At 32.6% G+C, this 24,071-nt stretch overlaps 3 protein-coding genes across 4 annotated transcripts; 2 read left to right on the forward strand and 1 right to left on the reverse strand.

The window, feature by feature from the left end:
* Nucleotides 1-1,654: 1,654 nt before the first annotated feature.
* Nucleotides 1,655-5,715, forward strand: LOC123909128 (protein YIP4b-like). Its single transcript, XM_045959899.1, has 3 exons — nt 1,655-2,233; nt 4,952-5,026; nt 5,223-5,715. The coding sequence occupies exons 1-3, from the start codon at nt 1,730-1,732 to the stop codon at nt 5,481-5,483; spliced, it is 840 nt and encodes a 279-aa protein (XP_045815855.1). The 5' UTR covers nt 1,655-1,729; the 3' UTR covers nt 5,484-5,715.
* Nucleotides 5,716-15,144: 9,429 nt separating this feature from the next.
* LOC123910222 (AAA-ATPase At5g57480) lies at nt 15,145-16,853 on the reverse strand. Its single transcript, XM_045961312.1, has one exon. It carries the CDS (start codon nt 16,772-16,774, stop codon nt 15,227-15,229), a length of 1,548 nt encoding a protein of 515 aa, XP_045817268.1. The 5' UTR covers nt 16,775-16,853; the 3' UTR covers nt 15,145-15,226.
* A 3,053-nt stretch (nt 16,854-19,906) lies between these two features.
* LOC123908169 (small ribosomal subunit protein S13, mitochondrial-like) lies at nt 19,907-23,573 on the forward strand. Of its 2 annotated transcripts, none has more exons than XM_045958717.1 (4): nt 19,907-20,022; nt 22,626-22,719; nt 22,897-23,133; nt 23,238-23,573. In XM_045958717.1, the coding sequence occupies exons 2-4, from the start codon at nt 22,660-22,662 to the stop codon at nt 23,388-23,390; spliced, it is 450 nt and encodes a 149-aa protein (XP_045814673.1). In that variant the 5' UTR covers nt 19,907-20,022; nt 22,626-22,659; the 3' UTR covers nt 23,391-23,573. The 2 variants fall into 2 exon arrangements, with proteins under 2 accessions (XP_045814673.1, XP_045814672.1); XM_045958716.1 differs by lacking the exon at nt 19,907-20,022 and adding an exon at nt 20,886-21,246.
* Nucleotides 23,574-24,071: the final 498 nt, after the last annotated feature.

Raw genomic sequence — 24,071 nt, forward strand, 5'->3', positions numbered from 1 at the left:
TGTTTTCTTAGCCTTGTAACAAAAAGAAAATATCAAATCATCAATTGTATTAGGACACAAAAAAAAAATCACTAAAGGGAAAATATACTTTTGAACAAAATAATATAATTAAAAAGATTCAGTCAAACAAAATAATATAATTAACAGGCACATTGTAAGAAACCGAAGAAAAAAAAATCATCATAGTTGAATATTTGATCGAATCTTTTCGTATGTCTCATCCCTGCATGATGTTGGACTAATTTTATTTTAAAAAAAGTTATTAAAAGAAAAGTTTTTTTTGTTACAAAATTAAAAGAAAAAGTTTAAAAGCTCTAAACTACACAGTTTCAACAATATGATTTTTTTTAAGTAAAAATTTGAGAAAACGACTTTGTTTTGGATTAATCTAAAAAATAAAAATAAAAATGTATCTTTGTCCCCACAATTCGCTTCGCACCAGTCTTGTGAAATCAGGAAAAATTCAAATTCAACCCTAAAGTCATAAGTCATAATTGGTTTGGCCGTTTGGGTAATCTTAAGCCCGCCCAAAAGGCTAGTTGGTAGAGCGATCAGTTTATCCGAATAAAAGGTAGGTTCGAATCCTACTTCGGGTCCTCAAAAAGATATTAGGAAAAATTTGACCTATTCTACAATGTCTCATACTCACTAGTCACTAGTACAAATTTTATTGGCATGCCTGCTGATATAACACAACATTTCATTGAATTCGCACAAGCGCTTATTTTAATCACTACTAACTTGCTTGACTTATGGATTTTTACTTTGAGCTATTTTATTTTTTGTTATAATTAAATTAAAATAAAAGATAATTAAAATAAAAAAGGTCTCTGCGTTGTATTTAGATTTAACGTTAATCTCTTAAATTAAAGGTAAAAGCTAATATGTGCCCTTAAATTTTATTTTGGTTATATTTTAATCTTTTAAATTATTACTGTATTTTTTAACACCAATTTAATCTTTTAGACTATTAATATTATACATTTTGACCTCTTCAATTTTATTTGTTTATTTTTGTTTGGGGTGAATTATAACACATTCGTGAGTTATTGATTGGATCACCCCAAATTTAATAGTGTCGTACGAACCCTTATATGAACATGCTCGAAAAACACACGAAAACACATTCAGAAGGCCCATGCAGACCGTCAAATCTACATTATAGATGATCATATTGGGTCACATCGTTTTGATTGCAAATTCAATCCTTTAATTTGATTCTTGTTTCAGCCGGACTAATCTGGTCCAAGTATTAAAACAATGTCTACTAGACATCTTTTTCAATATCTTGGATGTATGTGAGGAATTCTATAAATAAAAATTTTTTTTTTTTAAAAAAGAACTTGTATGTAACAAAAAATAAATTAAATTAACGCGTAAATTAAATTAAGCTAAGAAGAATGTACCAAAACAAAAATTAAGCTAAGAAGAATACTTATGCCACAATGCATAGGGTAGTCGTGTTAAGTATAAAATAAAGGGTCATGCTAACCAGTGCCCCCGGGGCACCGGTTAAGGAAACCAAAAAAGGAAATTTTAAAATTAAAAATAACAATGTTTACACTTTCGAGGCGTTGACTGCACAAACTTCAATGTGATATTACTATATTTAGTTCCTTAAACAGTGCCCCGGGGGCACTGTTTAGCATTTTCCTAAAATAAATAAATGTGAAAGAAGCCCAGCTAGTTAGAGAGTTTGTTGCTTCTTCTTTTTCTTGCTGTCGCGAAAATGTCACACAGCGACACCATACCCCTTCACGCATCTTCCCAATCTGACATTGACGAGATCGAGAATCTCATCTATGCTTCTCCGGCCACCGTTCTTCCGGCGAGACCACCAAGTCCACCGCGTGCTTCAATTCCCGTCTCCTCCTCTTCACCTTTCATGAACTCTAATCTCCCTAATCCCGCTCCTCCCAAATCCTCATTTCAAAACCAAATCCCAAAACCCCCTTCTTCTTCTTCTCTTCCTCCTCCTCCACCTCCTTCTACCCGACCCGCCGATATCTCTACCTCCGGGTTCGGACCTGCTCCTAACACTCTTACGGAGCCTGTTTGGGATACTGTTAAACGAGATCTATCGAGGATCGTTAGTAATTTGAAGCTTGTTGTGTTTCCTAACCCTAATCGTGAAGATCCTGGTAAGGCTTTGCGTGATTGGGATCTATGGGGACCTTTCTTCTTCATTGTTTTTCTTGGTCTTACGCTTTCTTGGTCTGCATCTGTCAAAAAGGTATCAACTCTGTTTCTTCTTACAAATTTTGTTTCATTCAATTCAGATCATGAATTACATTATGCTTTTGTTCGTTCGTACAAATTTTGATGTGAAAGCTTGTTATAGTAATTGATCTAGATCTTGATGATTAGTGATTGTTAATGTGTGTTAGAATCAATTTTAGAATGGATCTTGTTTAGTAATCTAGGTCTTGATGATTAGTGATTGTTATTAGAAGAGAATTTCCTAGTGTTTCTTTGTATATATCCGATGGAAACAGAAAATGAAGAGAGTATGTATAAGTATAATATTGATTCATAAAAGTTGTGTATCTAGATGTAGTTTTTTTCTTAAAGAAATTTCTGCTTTACTAGGGATTTGGCTGGTGGCTTAACCTTTCTCGTAATATGGTAAATGGTTCCGATACAGTCATTAGTGTCAGAGCTTGGTCAATATATTTGAGGGGACCAAATATTTTAATTAAAAGAATACACATTCGGCATTATTATTAATAATTTATGCGATGTTATAGTGGTTGTGTTCTTTTTTTCTATAAATCTTCAAAGACCAAGTTCGAATCCTATGTGCCTGTACCATTTTTCCACAATAAAAATGCGAAAAAGCAACTCCCGCAATCAATCATGTGTCCTCCGAGCGGCAAAGTTCCGCATTTCCACTACACTGTCACCGCCTAGATACTATTTCAAATGAATGTGAAAATAATTGAATACATTTCCTATAATGTATGTATTTATGAGAAAAAATAACGGCACCCCTATGTTACATAGAAGATCTGCCCTGCCTAGAAGTGCATGTCATTTGTTTAGGTTGAGAGTTTTCCTTTGAAATTCCCTAGAGAGCTGAAGTACTCATAGTTTTGTAGTTTTCAATTGATGAGATTTTCACAGAGTTGTCAAATAGCACTGTTATAGCATAGCGGGTTTTGATAAATCCACGACTTTATCCTGGTTTCCCTATTTGAGCAATAGCGGCTGCTATTCCAAGTTTCTGCTAGCTGATGTAGCGGCACAATAGTTAGAAAAGAAAATTTTATTATTTTTAAAATAATAATACTGAAGAATCTGCTTGTGTGCTAAATATGACCTATTTGTATAATAGAAAAATGAAGGGCTGGTGAGTGTTTACTCCTATCCTATATTCACTGTAATACGTAAATCTTTTGATATGTAAGCTATGCTCCCCCATTCCCTCTTTTCTTTGTATGCAGCAAGCCCTTTTTTAATATATGATCGACTTATTTAAACCACTATCTGCTATTTCACATAGCCATTTTAGGCCATCTTCAATCCACTAACCATAACACTGGATTTTTGGTGAACAAGAAGTGTGTAGTAGCGACCAGTTTCTGGGACTTGCTACTGCTCCCCCCACCCCTAAAGAAACCTTCAGTTCTGTAAAGCTACTGATAACACATCAGCTGTGATATATGCAAGTAAGAGCTGGTGATGGCTATACAAGTTTGAAGTATTAATCAATGTTTTAAAAACCAGACCAGCCGGGCCTAAGAAACCACTGGTTACGTAAAACTAGGAAAAAACTGCGAGAACTGGATCAAACCAGTCAAAAGTGGAAAAAACCTGGAACCGGTCACGGTTTGTGAAAAAGTCCGGTCCAGAAATAGCTTTTGTTTTTCTCATTTTTTTCCCTACCAAATTTACATCATAGGCTGAAATCCGTTCCTCTCTCAATCGTTTTCTTCCTCAACCTGCCTATCCACCTTTGTTCCCCTTCTTCCACGTTGTTCCACCTTCCGTTTATCTTCCTTCTTTGTTATTCCACCATTCCACACCACAGATCTTCTTCTAAGCTCTAGGCATGTCGTCCACGGCTCCACGCCGTTTGAATGCCATGGACTGCGAAGCTTAATTGAAAGTTGAAGGCTTTTGTTGCCCCACAAAGCTTTTTAGTTGGCTATTCTTTAGTTGGCTCGGCTGAATAAATGCAAGGGGAAAAAGGAAAATTAAGTCGTATGAATTATGATGAACATGATTATATTTTTTATCCGATCGGTTGAACCTTGACCCAGAAGTTTCCCCGGTTCGATCTCCGGTCGGGTTTTTAAAACATTGGTATCAGTAGATTTGCTATTTCCAAAGTGCGTCTAACTATTTTAGGGTACTAAAATAGTTGGGATCCATAATAGAATCGTTTTCTTCTCCACAAGTCAGCTTGCATATAGACTTATTTTTCCTTGATCCTTTCTGCCGGGACCATGTAAAGTTAACTCAGTTGCCAAAGTCCGTCCAACTATTTTAGGGTACTGAGTTCAGTATAGCAAATCACTGCAAAATGCTGGTGGTATCAACTACATAGTTGTATCTGTCGATAAAATATTTTTTTTCCTCCATGAATCAGCTTACATATAGATTTATTTTTCATTTATCCTTTCTGCCGGGACCATGCAAACTTAACTGTCGGTTGGGAATCTATAAGTTTGTTGAGGGGGATGTTATGATTGGTTTGTGGAGCTAGTGTAAATAATTTTACCATGTTTTACTCCTGTATTGCTCTTATATTAATCTTTTTTAGAAAATACACTACTTTGAAACTTCATTTTGTTGAGGGGTTACAATTCTAGGTTGTCTCCTTACTCTTTTCTGCTATGCTCTGCTCATTTTGGTAGCTCTGTATTTTTTTCCGCTTTATTTGCATGACCTGTCAAATGAATTTGGTCAGTTTTAGTCATATTCTAACATTTCCTTTTTATTGTCCCAGTCTGAAGTTTTTGCAGTTGCATTTGCTTTACTTGCTGCGGGTGCTGTAATTTTGACATTGAATGTGCTGCTTCTGGTAATAGCCTCTTTCAGCTCACCATTTTATGAGTGTTCAATTTTTTTTCAATGTCAAATTTACTCGTTCAGATGCTGTAAAATATCTGTTTTTACGTGTAATAAGGAAGATTTAATTGTTTCATGACGTAGCCTAATTGAGATGCAAAAAGAGCATAGGCAAATATTTGACTGTCTTCATCTCTTCAAAATTTCAGGGTGGACACATTATTTTCTTCCAGAGTCTGAGTCTGCTTGGTTATTGCTTATTCCCTCTTGATGTTGGTGCATTAATTTGTATGTTGAAGAACAATGTTATATTGAAAATGGTAGTGGTATGTGTGACATTGGCTTGGAGCTCTTGGGCTGCATATCCTTTCATGAGTTCTGCAGTCAACCCCAGGAGAAAAGCTCTTGCTCTATACCCAGTTTTTCTCATGTATGTATCTGTTGGTTTTCTCATCATTGCCATTGACTAAATGCATAAATGTTTCTGATTACTTTATTCAGATAACTACTTGGAATTCCATTCTAAATAGGAATTTTTGTTTAATCATCAACCTTTTTATTCTTTGTTATTACCCTTCTTTTGTACTTGCACCCCCTTTTTTCTTTTTCTTTTCCTGTTTGATATTTTTATTAGATATATATTTGGAGACAAATGGTTGTATAATATTACATGGAATATATGATGGAATCAAACTTGTTGCAGATCATCTCGTTTAATTTTTGTTTTCCCTTATTATTTAGTTAATATATGAAAATGATTTCTGGTAGAATGAAGGACCCCTACAGAAAGAGGGAATTAAATAAAGAGATTGTTTTAAGTTAAGGGGTGATGATTATTATAATGAGAGAGGCCTTTAGTAGGAAATATCCAATTCCATCACAAAATCACAATCCATTTTCCACCAATATAAAAAAATAAAAATAAAAAGAAGTTAAGATTTACACTTTATTGAAATTATGAAAACCATTGGTATTATTTTCCTTTATTTTATAGTGAAACCTACACTATCCTTTGATAATTTGTGATTATTTATTCAGCAACTATTGAGAACAAACCGCATAAGTAGATTAAATGTGATACTTACAATATGACTTGTTCTTATTGATTGTTTGTAAATACTTACAATATGACTTGTTCTTATTGATTGTTGGTAAATGCCTCTGCATTATCAAAGAATAATGTAAAAAACAACTTTATTTTATTCTACGGGAGATGGCATTTGAGTACTAAAGTGGTGTGCAGTGTTTAAAACATTGTCCTATAATAAGCTACACATTTTTAGAAAATAAAGTTTGTCCTAAATATTGATTATTCTAAAATATTATTAAAATATAAATAACATTGTTTAAAATATATGATAAATCTCAGAAACTTTATTTCACGGACAAAATCTCTTTGATTATGTGAGCTAGAACTTAATACATGGCTCGTGTTGCTTCTTTTTTGATCATGCAATGCAAATAGTTGAAGTGAAATGAAAACCCCTTTGCTATGCAATTCGTTAGTCACATCCAATCCGACAATAATCATATACTTGTTTGTTGGAATCTCGTAACAGAAAAAGCTTAGAAAAGTATCAATAATTAAGATTAGTAGATTAGAATGGAGACATTAAACCATTCATTGTTTCACCTAAATATAGATTGGTGGCGGCGTTTGGTTAGACTAGTTGCCCCATCCTCAACAATTTACTCATTTTGCTTTTGATTTACTAACTTAGATAAAAGCAAGAGATGTTTTATCATTTTATAATATCCTTATGGAGAAGAAGTTTGCATGATTATGATTTTGAGATGATCATTATGGGATAATGCTTGCATACTTTAATTTTTAGTGGACGTAAATGAGTTACGGACCCTATGATTTATTTTACCAACTAGCTCTAAATGTTGTAATTAAAGGCAGTAAGCTATTTTTATATATGGATCAAATACATCTAACATTCGATTAAACTAAAAAGTAAATTTTGTACTATAATAAAGATCGGAGGATGTACCATCTAGTCTCAACTATTTTCATGTAGGACAGTACTATCGAGTGTCCTAAAAATATACGTTAAAACATTAAAAGAAATAACATAAACAAAATTAACCATTTATATTTTCAAGATAAAATATATATAACTAATATTCTTAGAACACTAGTTAGTGATACCATTCCATATTAATATTAGTTCAATGTTAATGCGATAATAAAAATTAATTCTAACATAATATATTTTCTATTTTTTATTATTTCTATTATTTCAATCACTAAAGTTTTTAAACGATAGGTGAGTGTATAAATGTATTCAATATCACACTAATAATAAAGAAAATAAAAAGAATAAAAAATAAAGAGGAGAACTGGATAAGTGCAATTTCGACTGTATAATAGCCTTCCCTTCCATGCTACTAGCCTCATATGTAGGGTCAAAAAATGAGTACACATTTTTCATTACTATTTTGAACCCTGCACAATGAGCGAACTATTGAATAGAAGTAAAATTAATGAAGTGATATCGTAGTTGGCATGTTGTATAAATTTTTCTTACGGTATCATCATTTCTTTTGCTTAACCTACCTATCCATAAACAAGGATGTAGCTATACGCATGTTGATTAGACTGAATTTCAACGATACAAAAGTGAAGAAATCCCTAGAGTGATGGTTACTTTGAAATTGAAACTCTAGGCATACATAATGGGTATGATGATATACTCTTACGTGGTTACTTGACCAAATAATTTGAATTTGGTCACACTCACAAAATAATATAAAATAATTTAATAATTTAAAAATATATTATTTAATTATTATTTTTAAATACTTATTTTACTTTTGTGAGTATGACCAAATCCAAATTATTTGGTCACGTGACCACACAAGAATATCTTGGTCATGTTCATCTATTATGAACATTTATTATTTTGGCACAACTCCAAATAAAAAATACTAGTAGTACTTTGTTACAGCAGATATAAACAAAATTGGTAGAGGCAGGGAACCGCCGAAAGAACAAAGAACCGCGATAACACAATATGAGATCAAACCTGCAAATCGTGAGGTTAAACAAACCAGTAACATCAAGCAGTTACCGACGATGAATTCAATTATGGAAAAACGCGAAACATATTCGGATTGCAACCACAAAATCAAGAGTCAATGCAGTGAAAGGAGTCAACGCCGGTGAGATCTTGGATCTTGAAATTGGGGTTAAATATTTATTTGAATAATGCTAGCAACACACTATTTAACAAACACACTCCAACACACTCTCTTTTATTGGTTGAAATTCACATGGGTCCCATAAAAAAATATGGACCCATATAACTTTTATGGGACCCATATAAATTTTAACCAATAGAAGAGAGTGTGTTAAAGTGTGTTTGTTAAATAGTGTGTTGCTAGCACTCCTCATATTTATTTTGTAAGTGTGTGGTTATACTCTTGTGTCTCTCCAAACCGGTATTGAAATAAAAGTTACATATTTTATCTTGTGCATAGACTTATCAAATAAGGTGCAATACAAAATATTTGTCATTCTCAACTATCATACACAATAGAGGACAAAAAAGTAATTTGTACACTTTTTATCATTAATTTTATATAGTAATTACTGTTTTATTAATCAAACGCACCATAAAAACCCTCGTTTTCAAAACAATAAGCATATAATATTTGCACGTGGCCTCAAAATTTGGACTTAAAAACCACAATCATAATTATTTAAAAAATGTATATTATTTAATTATTATTTTTTCCATTTCTTCTTTTTTGTGTGTATGATCAAAAGAGTGGTCTAATCTCTTGTGATCATATAAGCATTATTCATAACGAACAATTCTCTCTTTTTTTTTTTTTTTTTTTATCCTTCCACATAATATTTGCATGTGGCCTCAAAACTTGGACTTAAAAACCACAATCATATAATTATTTAAAAAATGTATATTCTTTTTTTTTTTTCTTTTTTGTGTGTATGATCAAAAGAGTGGTCTAAACTCTTGTGATCATATAAGCATTATTCATAACAAGCAATTCTCTCATTCTCTTTTTCTTTTTTTTTCCCACTCGCTCTCTTAACTCTTTTCTAATCTCACTTTCTTCATTCATAGAAAAAGGAAAGGAGTATCAACAAAAAAAAAAAAAGGAAAGGAGATCATCCAACTATCAAAACCATATTGATTTCACCAAGAAATGTCCAAATTATTGAATTAATGTAAATGCATCAAAAGTAACGTCGTCGTAAATAAGCCGACTTCGTTGAAATTATTCGTACTTTGTGAACTGGGCGACGATCCAAGAAATATTTTGTATAGGCCCAATAGCAAGCAGCCCATCACATCTAAGTCCAAAGAATTCAAATAGAGAAAAGGCGGGAAGAAACTGTTCTCTGTTTACAAGCAAGCAAGGAAGCACTTCTTCGTCCTCCCATGATCATACTCACTATCAGGAAAATATCACCCCACTACTCCATGATCACGCATGAGGTAGGAAATAACCGCCCACTTTTCCATGATCCAACAAGGAGTGGGGTGGTGGAATGGAGAAGGTGGCCACAATGTGAAGAGGAAAGACCTATAAATACTAGCTCTGAATGATTGTAAACGGAGGTATATATATATATATATATATATATATATATATATATATATATATATATATATATATATATATATATATATATATATATATATATATATATATATATATATATATATATATATATTCTTTCTGATCATACTGTAAAATCATGTATTTTTCTACACAAAGAACTATGTACAACATTATTCTTCAATAATATAACCATCTTGAATGTTCACCGGAACACTTTGTATTGAGGATAAGAAAATGTACGGCAAAATATTAGGTTGCAAAATATTAGGTTAATTTTTGTTGTGCTATAAAAAATCCAAAACAACCATATCCATTCTATTTGGTTTTGGTGGGGCATCTAATATGCCTTAATGGGGAACCACTAGAATAAAAATCTTTGCGTTGATCTCCAACCAATAAATTAAGCTTCGTGAATCATGAGCAAATGGATTAATTGTGCAGCAGCTTATTTTTTGTGATTATTTGTATGAGTATGTGTATGTGGACGTGTTTTCTCATGTCAAAGTGTTGTATTGCACGTGTTACTATTATTTTTAAGTAGACTTTGTATCTAAAGTAATTAAACGAAGAAATTACTTGACCGGATGAGCTGAATAATTCCAATTAAATCATATTTAATTCTGGAAAAAACTAGTATTAAGGATGCATGAACAAGAATAACTTAAATGTCATCGATGCTTATCTTAGTAGTAGTACTATCTAATTTATTCAATTCAATTTAGTAGACTTTTTTCTGTCAAAAAAGTATTAAAAGTATAAAGCTGTTGAAAGTGTTGAGAAACAAGTTTACGGCCAGAAGTAATTGGCGTGTGGAAATGACAATGAATATGAACAATTGAGATTCTCAATTTAAGGGTTTAATATTATTTCGGACAAAAACTATTCCGACGTCTACGTCATTGTAAGTTTAACGTGAAGGTTAAATTAGATCGAAGCATATCTTGCAAGATTATAGGTCAATAAATGCAGAATTGAACCGATGAATATGACATTAGACTTGACTCAAACTCAACTTAAAATTTAGTTCAGAACGGATACTTCTGCATATAAATATAAATTAAAAGCAAAAGCGACAATTACTAGCCAGCAATTTTGAATTGTTTTTATTAAATTTTAAGTAGTCAATATTATGCTTCGTGCAAACTAAAGGATATTACATGTTGTTGTAACTTGTAAGGTTGAATAAAATTCCCTACGCCATACACCGTAGACTTATGCTTGAAAAGGTTTCTTTTTCTTATGCTGATAGTATCAAAGAAGAAAAAGGTTCATTCTCATCCCTTTATGAAGTTGAAGTTTTGTGGGACACTTACTAGAAAAATAGTGGATCACATTTTTATATAAAAAGTACTAGTTTCTTGACCTAAAATAAATAAAATAAAAAGTACTAGTTTTAATATAATTAAGTTGAATTGTGGAAAAAAAAAATACTGTTACAAGAGAGAAAAAAAAAACTATTGGGCGTGAGGATAAACAACACTCATACTATCTGCCGCAAGTAGTAAGCAGAGCTTATCTAGAGAATCAAAAACCATGAATAGTTCGCTTGTAGATCTTGTTTTAAGCTTAACTAAATAGTCGGCGCACATATTATTCTCATGAGTGTATGACAAAGTTAAAACATCCGATCATTAGTCATGTACTTTCTTGTTGTAGCTATCTCATTTTCATAGTGATGAGTAAAAACATCTACATGTGTTTACCATATGAACGATATACATAGAATTCAGGGCCGGTCCCGACAATTTGGAGGCCCGACTCCGAATATTAAGAATAGAAGCCTTAATAAAAAAAATGCAAAAAATTTAGAAAGAATAATTTTTATTTAAATTGTAAATAACATTAATGACATAAAAAATTGTCATTCTTATAACTAACATACAAAATATTCATATTTTAATTAATCACAACAAAATACATTTTAACTACGTAAACACAACACTTAACTTCTATAGCAGTTTTTAAAGTAAATTCATCGAAACAAATCTTCATATTGTATTTTTTTTTGTTCACTTTATGTTTTTTCCGGAAGCTTAGCCATTTTAGTTGGACCTTTGAAATTATTTTTTAACAAAGACAGGTTAAAAAAAATATTGAGTTCTTATTTTATTTTTGTGAATCAATTTTTTTCATATTTTTACAGAGATCTACTACTATATAAATTTTTGTTGAGGCCCCGATAAAATTGAGGCCCGACTACGTAGCACACCCTGCACATGCTAATAGCCGGCCCTGATAGAATTAATGTTACAAATAATGTTTCTTGGATCTTCATCCCATAAATTTGGATCCATGCATTGAGGCCAAAATTTTGGCATTAAGGATATTTGAGTATCCAATAGAAAGGGAGAATTTGAGAGTGTTAACTAAAATTAAAATGATGAAAGGAATAATGATAACAACAACTAATTATTTTGTTAAAATAAAAAGATTAATCAAATTGAAAAATTATTTTCCTTTAAAATATTAAGAGACCATACTCATTGATGGATGATTTGCATGTTATATTAGTTATAATTAAGTTTAGAATTATATACCACTTCTCGTTCATTTTTTTTTTGTTATCGTATATAATAGATATGAAGTTTTCATAGTTATTTAATAGTTACTAGTATTAATATTCGTCGGAAAATATGTATGATGCATAAGATAATTTTTTCCTTTCATATGAATTTTCGATTCATAAAAGACGTGAACCAAACTCATTAATAGCTTAATAATTTTATGCGTGCAATTAATATTGTAAATAAGATGACACATAAAATTAACATCGTAAAATTTTGAATGAAGATATAATAATAAAATCCAATAAAACTTTCTCTCATATATAATTCAAGTACTTTTGTGTGTGCAATTGAAGCTTGTTTATCTTGGAAAAAACTTTGAAGCTTCAATTGGTGTAGAAATTTGTAGAGGTGGTTGGTTGCTAGTCACCTATCGCATTAACATTTGATTTTAGCCAAGCTAATTCCTCTTAACTTTATTATATTTTGAGTACATATTCCCTTTTTTTTTTTTTTCCTTTAAAAAAGTACATAGTAATACCACTACTCTTAGCTTGACACCCTAATAGCCTTTACAACTCAATATCAAAATATTGTCAACTTTTTCTCAATGTATGAGAAGACTTTCTAGTTACTTTTGAGCCTCTTACCCTCCTTTTTCCTAACACAAAATCTTGAGTCCCCTTAAGTTGTTCCCACCGGTTGTTAATTCCGTTCATAGTCCCCAAAACACCCTCTAATCCTATCCATTTACACAGTAATTTTTATTTAAAATCCAATTGTAATAAAAGGTTAACGGTATCCATCCAATCAAACGCCGACACCTAAGGCAAACTTTAAATTAAGAAAAATAAACATGTCGTCATAAACACATTACATCAATCACGGTACATGATGAACTCATAATAATACTAGAAAAACTGTTTTCATGTAAAACATGTAACTATTTATTACTACGTAATCAACAATGCAGTTCATAACCATTGCAAATCTGAGTCATACAATTTCAAATAGTATAAGAGGCAAGAGCATCACCATCCACAAAAGCAACTGTCCATTTGGATATATATAAGTGAGTTGTGAGTTCCACATATACACACTACACACATTACTTATCTATAATTTTTTTTTTAATATTGATATCTAATAAATGCATTACTTCAAGTAGATTTGACGCATTTATTGAGTCGACGTAATAGACGTAATAATTGTTTTCGATTATCTTTTTATTTTATTTATAATAATGGAGTTGAGATCGAATCTACGAACTCCAACATACTACCTAATTTTTTAACACTAGATCAAATCTAATAGCTTTTGTTTCTGACTATCTGATTAAATATGAATTGAGATCAAACTTTGTATAAAATTAACATTTAACCAAACAAATTAGATAAACTGAAGTTGATAGATCTTGTTGGTACGGTTGAAATTGTCTACTGCATGAAAGTGCATAAAACAATAACAACAAGTGATCAAGATGCATAATCTTACAAAGTGAACTGCAAAAAAAGAAACACATAACACTTAAAGAAAATATTTTGTTGGCACATCAACATCTTATACTTAATCTAGAGTGATATAGAAAAATGTGATAGGAAGAGTATTTTGGAGAAAACAAAAATAAGTGTTTAATGTGCGTTGGACAATTATAAGTCCTCAAATATCATTTTGTAAACCTTATAGTAGTACTCAATGTGGTACACTTACAAACAAGAAGTGTGTTACATATGTGAAATTGACAAAATCATGATCAACTATCACAATTATATAAATAGTTATTATATACTTTATGACACTAGTGTCATTGAAATTTTATGAAAATTCTACCATATTTAATATAAATATTTCTTTCGTGTGATACTTTATAAGTAAAATTGCATTTCTTTTAGTTTATTATATATTTAATATTTAATGTATTTGATTTATTCATCTTTGTTTTCAAATAGGAGGAGTGCTAGCAACACACTCTTTAACAAACACACTCTAACACACTCTTTTCTATTAGTCAAAATTTATATGGGTCTCATAAAAGTTATATGGGTCCACATTTTTTTATGGGACCCATGTGAATTTCAACCAATAAAAGAGAGTGTGTTGGAGTGTGTTTGTTAAGAGAGTGTGTTGCTAGCATTATTCTTCAAATAGAGTTATTGTGATTTGTGAATGTATAATCAAGAGATTTTGTTTGGCTTGACAAAAGTTGATAACCACCACCACCCCCACCACCATCCACATGTTGATCGTTACTTACAGGCCATCTATGGAACAAGAATAACCCTAGTCTGAAGTCTCAAAATAGCTTAGCTTGCCCCTAACCTATGTGTATAATTCAATTTAAATTTGTTATTATTAGGCAAGAGTGCTGCCCTACCTATTACTCATATTCCCTACACGTCCTATCATGCTAATATCCTTTCCATACCATGTGCACCCCAGGTGTTTACCAACCTCCCAGCTGGCTACCAACTAAGACCATTCACAATGGTTTAAACTCTCAACACTATTTATTTCAACTTTCAACACTCTGTATCATTTTCTCTTTCTTCCATCTACTCATTCAACAGTACACTCATTCAATTTTTATCGTTTTTAATAGTTTTTTTATTCAACACTTTACTCCATCACTTTCTCTACCCCACCACTTTTAAGCCAAACAAAACGCGCCGCATGTCCCCCTGTATCAGTTTCAATTGTGTTGAGTTTTCTCAACACCACTCTCTTCTATGTCATCTTTAACACCATCCTCAACAACCATTAGACCCTTTTACACTACAAAAGAGCATGCATGCCCCAGGGGGCTACTACGCTCACCACGCACTTGCATCACCACCCGAGCTTCCCATGCCTACCACGAATTTTGAATCATCACGTGGCTGCTAAAGCTGTTGATGAGTAAAAAATACTAACATAAATCAAATAAACTTTATGATAAAAGTATGTGACATGTTTAAAATTTAGAAGCTATAGTTTCATTATAGTGCATACTACATATTGTTGTTTCATACTTTCATTAATAACTACATTAACAAACAGATGAATCATTAATTCATTAGAAACAAGTCATCAATAATAATAATATCATTACAATTTCCATGATCAATGATGATGAATCACTTAATCTTCTCTTCTTCCTCTAATCCTTCCTTGCAATCATCTTCAATCTCAGATTCTTGTTTAGGACTATCACTATCAAGTGCCCTTTTCTCTTGCTCTTCCTCTTCATCATCATCACCATCATCTTTCTCTCTCACATCACCATTCTTTCCATTCCTTTCACCTCTCACCTTCAAAATCTCCAACAATTCATCAACAGCTTTCTCTTTCTTCCTCCTATTCTTAATCAAAACCTCACTTATATCAGCCGGTGTCATCCTCGCCATTTCAATAACTTCCTCCAATTCCTTCAAAACAGAGTCATCCAAATCAACACCCAAATAATTCTTCAACAAAATCTTCAAAGCTTGCATTGAACAATAACTCATAAAAATATGCATATCCATTCTCCCACTCCTTAACAAAGCAGGATCAAGCTTCTCAATGTGATTCGTAGTAAAAACAAAAATCCTCTCACTACCACAACAAGACCATAATCCATCAGTAAAATTCAATAAACCAGAAAGCGTTATTGAATTACCATTCTCTTCACCACCACCACCAACACCGGTATCATAATAACTCCTCGACGAAACTGAAACAGAATTAACAGAACTAACAGCAGAACCGTTATTTTTGTTCTTTTTTCTGTTAGAGAGATTAATAGAACAATCAATATCTTCAATAACAATAATCGATTTAGAACTAGTTTTCATAAGAAGCTTTCTAAGTTCAGAATTATTATGAACTTCAGTTAATTCCAAATCATAAATATCATAACCAAGAAAATTAGCCATAGCAGCAATCATGCTAGATTTTCCAGTTCCTGGTGGACCATAAAGTAAGTACCCTCTTTTCCAAGCCCGACCCGTTTTATGATAAAAACTTTGTCCATTTGCAAAATCAATCAAATCTTCCATAATTTCTTTCTTCTTTTCAGGATCCATAGCCAATGTATCAAAAGTACTTGGATGTTTAAACGGCACAGATTCCCATGGATGACCTCTTGAATCCAACGATCCACCTCTTGAATTTGTGTATAACAAACGATCTTGATTTTTTCTACGAATATCACTCGCTTTTTCCATAATGTAATCCAAATAAGAGTTTAAAATCAAGTGTTTGTGATTTTTCTTTATTCGAAGAGTGAAACCGCGTTTTTCATCTGGTAATGGACGCCATGAAAATGTTTGAGAGTTTCTCTGTGTAACGACGTGTTCCCAAACGACGTTAACGCCGTTAAATGTATCAACGATACTGTCATTGTTTGCTAGACCGAATGTGAAGGCGCTTGAGTTAACGGCGCGTGTTAGGCTTAAACGGTTACCGGTGATTGAAACGGAGGAACTTAGGTAAAGTTGAACTGCGTTGTAGAGTTCGTTGGTGTTAACGCCGTCAATTTCTGTTATTTCGAAGTAACAGTAAGTTGAGAAGCAGTTAAAGATTCTGTTAAGAAGTTTCGCTGAAGCGAAACGAAGCTCTGGTGGGAAAACTGTTTGTAGGATTGTTTGGCAGAAAGCAAATACACCAAGAATTGATGCAAGAGAAGTCCAATATTCTTTCATTCTAATGAACAAAATGAGGAAAATATGCAAGTTTTTAATTAATGAGAATGAAAGAGAGAAATGAAATTATGTAATTTTTAATGTGAGGGTGGTGATGTATTTATAGAGAGGAGTGAGGTGGGGGTATAGTGGGGAATGGAAAATATGAGAAGGACTTGGAAATTGAATTCTAATTTAGAATACTTGTGAATTAGTTGATCCAATATCATGATCCACTTTTCTTCTCCATCAAGCCGAACCACAATTATGATAACACAATTTCCATTTAAAATTTTAAGACATTAGTTTAATGAGTTTTCTATCTTATAAATTCAACATTCTTTTATACATAATTGAAGTAAGACTTAACCATTCATACTTGAAACTCGACATATATTACGGTGACGACTAAGAATCATGATCCTAGGATGCTATGAGGGGGGAATTGGATTATACATGCAACCATCTAATTAAAATCAAACGATTCAAAGACAATTTTTTATTTTTATTTAATATAAAATTCTCAAATGATATTTAGATTGTTCGATTAAAAATATCAGACGGTCTAAAATTTACTATGTGTGATTGTATTGGTTTTCGACTACACAGAATTCAGGTCCATGCGAGGGGAAGTTTGTGGAGAATAGAGGAAGGAGGAAGGAATAAAGGAAAAGGCAAAAAAGGGTGGGATGATATATGATTTGTTTGATATATTGGTGTAATTGAATGGAAGTGAGTGAGTGGGTGGGGCAAGTAAGTACAAAGGAAAACAGCAGAGCAAAAGGGAAGAGGAAAAAAACAAAAAGGGTATTTGGAATTTTGTGTGTTTAGGTTGGGGAGATATATCAGAGATGGGGCCTAATCTAATTGGACTTGAGAGGGGTGTGTGTGTGTGATTGAGTGTGTTTGTGTATGGAAATATTTTGAACCTTGCAGCTACTCATGGCTGGCTGACGAGGATTCTGAAATGAGATCAGAAATAACTTGTTTCAAGATCTTTGGAGTTGGACAACAAGCAACTGGGTTTTGTAAAAAGGAAAGGATGTACAACTGGGTTGCAGGCCTGTAAACAAAGACAGCATCTATTAGAATTAGAAGTAAAAGTTAAAAAATATGAACAATAAATTTCTCCAAGTGGGGCACCACTTTGGTTTAGATCTAATGTTTTTGGAGAAATATTTTTATACGTTTCTTCCAAAAAAATAATTATAAGTGTTTTGAGTTTAAAGTTTTTCTTCTTTTGGACTAAAACAACAACTCCCACCATAAATTTAATGTGGCAAAAGAATTTTATCCAAATGATACTCAATGTAGATTTTTAAGTAGTTGGTTAGGGGTGTTAGTCCCTTAATGCATTGCTCAGAGACACTTGAATAATATCTTTAATAATTTTTTCTCACCTTATTATTTGTATCAATACTCATATTTGTATATTTGCATCTTATTTGAGAGCAACATATCATTGTCCATATAACTTTAATTGTCCTATACACAGTTTTTTGTTTTTTTCAAGTGTTGATAGGGATGTACATTATGCATGTGAGTTTTGCAGGAATTAATTACTCCGAGAAAATTATGTGCTACTATTGGATTTTGGATATAAGGTCGTTCTTTACCGAATGAGTGGAGGGTACTTGACACTTTAATCATGTCACTCTTGGTGGAAGTGGAATTGATGCACTTTGTAAGTGTGGAGTTTTATTTCAACTCATTTAATTAGTTAATAATCTCTCTGTGTTTGTGGCTAATTAGCTTTGATGTTTTAGTTTTATTTTAGTAGTAGATCATAGCCACGTTAACAGAGGATGAAACATATACATAGAAGAATATGTGACCCCCACCACCCAACCTCACATGTAATACACATTTTTCTAATTCTTTTTTCTGAGACAATTTATTTTTATTATCCCTTTCATGATCTTTCTTGCTGGAGATAGTATGTTTTTTTTGTCAGTTGATACAAGATTGAGGGATTCGGTGGCCACCTCAATCAGATTCGAAGCCATTTTGGGAGCATAAATAAAACTGTGGATTATTTTCTGTCAAATAATAAAACAAGTTAATAATATTATTATTAGTCTGGTATTTTACAGGTGAATGTCAAGCGTCAACACTCAACACACTTCTTTCTTTACTTGTCTTTTTTATTAGATTAGAACACGGACCTGGATTTGTTGCGGTAGTGAAACCACACGGTTTCACACCGTTTGCTATTATGGCCTTTAGATCTGTTTTTGAATGGTTTAGATTATAAATGTCACATCACCATCTTGTAATATACATTGATCCAATGGTTCATATTAAAACTGTGTCATTTTTAACAGCACCAAATCCATATCCATGCCAACACACTATTATTATTGTTAATACTATTATTTCTCTTTTTTCATTCATATGCCCTCTTTTTAATACCGGTTGCTCTTCACCCCCTCTTGTACGACAAACTTTACTACTTAAAAAAGATATCTCATGATAAGATTTACACTATTGAAAGTTATCATCATGTAAAATTTGCATCACCAGAATATATCTACCGATAGACGAAGAGCATGAGAGAGTTTATGAACAATTTAGAAAAGATGAAGAGCAACCATCAAATCTATTACCCAAAAACCCTACTTTTAGGGGTCATAGTAGGACGTCACCATTTCATTTGGTGAGATTGTGTTGCTTCTTTAAAACATTTTTTTTTCTACAAAAAAAATTGTAAAATACTATAAGGTCATATGCATATAAATCCATAGGAAAAAAAAAGGTTTAAAACAGCAACACATACTCACGATTTCAATTAGCATGGTTTTAGAACATATTTGATTTATAGGCCATGATTTTTATTACTTATATTTTGAACTTTTGTTGTTTAAAAAATTCATATGTAATTTATATTTCCAATAATAAAAAAATAAGTTTGGTTAGTTGATAGTGATGCTATCTACACCTCCCTTTGTGCAAAAAATTTGGTTAACTTTAACCAAATCACTAATCAAACTTGTTCCAAATTTAAAAAGCCCAACCCAGTTAATGAAAAACCAAACCGGTCCATATAACTTCAGAAAAGGTAAACCTCATTAAACCGGTTCAGGACTGGTTTATTCACAAAAGCTTAAACGCTTTTCCTCTTTTGCAAATCGCTTATTCACACAATAAAAATAAAATCGCTTATTCACAAACGGCCGAAGCGCTTATCCTTTCTCTACAAACACTGAAGCGCTTAAACTCTGATTAACGCTTCTCTTCTCTTCATCTTTTGTTCATCACTTCTTTCTCTGGTAAGTTCATCACACATTCATCTATTTTGTTCTCGCTTTCATTTTTGTTCATTTTGTTCTTCTTTTTCGTTCTCACATAGTAATTGTTCTCTTTCACTTTTCGTGATAGTTGATTTTTAAGGTTTCTTTTAGTTTAGAGATCAAATTTGTTCGCCATTAAAAAAAAAAAAGAGATCAAGTTTGTTCACAAATTACATATGATAATGATAATTTCAATTGAATTTTAGCATGTTACATTGCCATTGGCAATTAAGAAGATTGAAAATTAATGAAAACTATAATAACCAATCAAAATTACCATAGTTTAGCATCATTCTGAACAACGAGGACAATAAACTATAATAACTTTGGATTGTAAAATCCAACAAAAATTGGAGAATAAAGAAATTGTGAAAAGAAATGGTAAGAAGATGATTATGCAGATTTAATTGAAGTTAAAAATACGAAGTTAACTCGAGTCGTTATTTTGTAGTCCGAGAGTTTGAGCAGTGGAAGGGATGTATTCGGGGAATGTGTTCAGCAAGCCTTACTGAGAATGTTGGAGAGCACCTTAGGTCAATTTTACTATTAAGATTTTGTTCTGGTGCAAATATACAATATAGGAAAAGTGTGTGTCATATCCTATTTCTACCTAAGTATATAATTTATCTGTTCTTTAACATTGCCCTACATATCCCACAATTATTTACAAAATTCAGATTTTGATAGTTGTAGAAAATGTTTAGCAATTGGATGAAGCCACTGTGCAGTCTGTTTTTACCATATTATAACTCATGACATAAGCATTGTAAATTTTGAGATAACTATCTGGAATTTCATTGGTACGATACCTGATAAAGGAGCCGGCAAGCTTCATTCTGGTGAGAACGTCCTGATATGTTAGATTAGTCCTGACATTCTATTATTGACTCGCGCACAGGGGCGGGCCTGTGTAAGGCTTGGTGTGGCTATAGCCACACCAGCCCAGTCCAATTAAAAAAAAAAATATATACAGAAAATTACTCTTATACCCTCAGTCAAAGTCATCACCACACAAACTTCTCTTTCTTCTTTCACGACAAAGACTCATGACCGCACCGTCCGCACGCTGAACGCTTCATCGACCACCACCACCGACGAACCGCACACTTAACGCACCACCACCACCACCACCACCACCACCACCGGCGGACCGCGTACGCACGACCACCACCACGACGAACTGCCTCGACAGAATCAGATCCGGTAAGAAAGTCTATCACAAGAAAGAAATTATAACAACATTTCACAATATAAGAAACTGATTTTTGAATAATCTTATGGATTTGATATGGAAAGTGAGTGTTGAATTTGAATTTGAGTTTGGGTTGGAACTTTGAAGGATTTCCATAAGTGGGGAAATATTTAATTAAACCCTAAAAGATGAGAATTTGAGAGTTATGAAATGAAATAGGGAAGAAGGGTACTAGAGAAAGGATGAAGAATATGTTGTAGTGTATAGCAGCAAAAATGAACATTGGTTATTGTCTTATTGAACGTGGAATCTTGTTATGTTTTTGTGTGCTTTTGTTTCCTTTGCCTTGTCCCTTTGTGGCACTTTAAGTGCTTCTTGTTGTGTCTGTACAGCAGTACTATCATATGTGAAGAGTGTATTGAGTAACAAGATGGCCGATCAATGGTTAAATGATCGTCTAGTAACTTATATAGAAAGAGATGTTCTTAGAACCATTGATAATGATGTAATTTTAGCTCATTTTCAACAAATGGCGGATAGGCTATTTTCTTTGTAAATTTAGTTGCGACAACTATTTTTAGTGTACCTTTTTATTAAATGTAATATAATTTAGTTCTTTGAGCAAAAATGTTAGCCCCACCGGTAATTGAAGTCTGGGTCCGCCCCTGCTCGCGCATAAGGGAAAGAAGCACAATTTTTGTGGGTAAAATTTCATAATTGAACATATTAATCTTAGCGGGAGAGAATGAAGTTGGTTTTAACTGATAAATGGAAGCTTTTACTTTTCTGAATATCATTACTGTCTGCATATCTGTTTGAACATCATCGCTCTGCTCATTCTTATGATTTATGATGTGCTGTAGTTGATAAGTTCGAAGAACCTTCCTATGTGTGAAACTAAAGATGACATGCTGAAAATGCATCAAGTGGCACTTTTTTTTAACTTGTTGTCATGATGAATCTCCTGGATGCATATTTTTTTCACCATTTTCGATAATTTCTTTTCACAATTTCTTTATTCTCCAATTTTTGTTGGATTTTACAATCCAAAGTTATTATAGTTTATTGTCCTCTTTGTTCACAATGATGCTAGACTATGATAATTTTGATTAGTTATTATAGTTTTCATAGATTTCCAATCTTCTTAATTGCCAATGGCAATGTAGCATGTTAAAATTAAATTGAAATTATCATATGTAATTTGTGAACAAACTTGGTTGAAACAGTCCCTTCAAAGAAAATGATGATAGTTATTGTAATTTTTGTATTCAATTTTTTTAACAAAAATTAGCAAAAATATTATAGCCTTGTAAGTCACTTTTAATACTTTATAGTATGTCATGGGATTAAATCAATTTTATTTTATTTCAAAAACTTGATTGATTCTTAGGTTTTTGTGCACCTCCAAATCCTTCAGCTCCAAGATGTTTGGTTTTCGCCGAATTGTTTCTAATGTTGCTGTCTGCCTTCGTCAAAACCTATCGGTGAGTTTATGACTGCTGTCCTTTTTCATTTTAGATTGTTATGACTCAATTGTGTTTTTACGATTTTGAATAGTGTAGGGTTTTGTTTCTTCTTAGTTTCAACTTGAGGATTTTTGTCTTGTGTCATGCTCTGTGCATAAAGAATCAAACTAATTGCACCAATTTGGTTTTGTACAGCTTCGTGGCGGTGTGCAAGTACGAAATATAAACATTGGAGGTGGTCTTGGAGGTGAGATTCCAGACAGCAAGCGACTTTCGTATGCTCTTCAGCATATCCACGGGATTGGCCGTGCAAAAGCTCATCACATTGTGTGTGAGCTTGGAGTTGAAAACAAATATGTGAAGGACCTAAGCAAAAGAGAACTATATTCTCTTCGTGAATTGCTTTCCAAGTACTTGATTGGAAATGATTTGGTACTCTCATCTTCTTTACTTTTTGATTTTGCACCTTCTCTATGTTTTGTTCCATAATATAATGTATAAGTGTGTGATTGGTTTGGTTGCTTTTTTTTCTTCAGAAAAAGTTAGTTGAGAGAGATGTGGCAAGGTTGGTGGGTATTCAATGCTACAGAGGGATCAGGCACGTCGATGGCTTACCCTGTCGGGGACAGCGAACTCATACAAATTCTCGCACTAGGAAGAAAATGCCTACTTACCGGGGTTCAAGATAAATGCTGCTCAAGTAAAAGATGAGTTGTGTTACTGCTCTGCTTTGAGCTTATCAAATAAGTTTTGTTAAAAACTTGATTACATTACCTAGATCCACACACATTAACTTTAAATTATGAATTATCCTTGGCATGCTTATTGGCTTATCATTGCTTTGAAAGACTACTAGTTTTTGGCATTGACTTTGTCTTGATGGATTTTTTATTTTATTCTTTTTAAAGAATTGTAGTATTATTTAATCGAACGTTCAATGACAGCCACATAGTATATCACATTATTGCGAGAAAGAATATCATGTTGAAGGCAAGAAATGTAGGTCAACATTAATTTCACTGACACAAATGGTTATTCCCTTTCTGTTATTTTAGATATAAAAAAGAAGAATTTAACTTAACATACAACAACAGTTGTTACTCAACTAAGACTCGATGGTTGGACTCCTTTGAATTCTGTAAAACCTAATCCAAATTTTATGAGAATTCCAATATTTTGACCCCAAACAAAGGGCCACCAAGCAGGAAGCAACACATCTCTTGATCAGCAGAAAAACAAATGTCATAAACTATTTTCAAATACCCATAGTGGTGATTAACTATAAAGAACCTATTTATAAGAAATTTACACTTAAGTGCACCTCGATTAACGATGCTCTAAGCAACATCAAAGTGTAATTGCAAAATAAA

The sequence above is a fragment of the Trifolium pratense genome, linkage group LG2 (genome assembly GCF_020283565.1).
Source record: "Trifolium pratense cultivar HEN17-A07 linkage group LG2, ARS_RC_1.1, whole genome shotgun sequence".
NCBI lineage: Eukaryota > Viridiplantae > Streptophyta > Magnoliopsida > Fabales > Fabaceae > Trifolium > Trifolium pratense.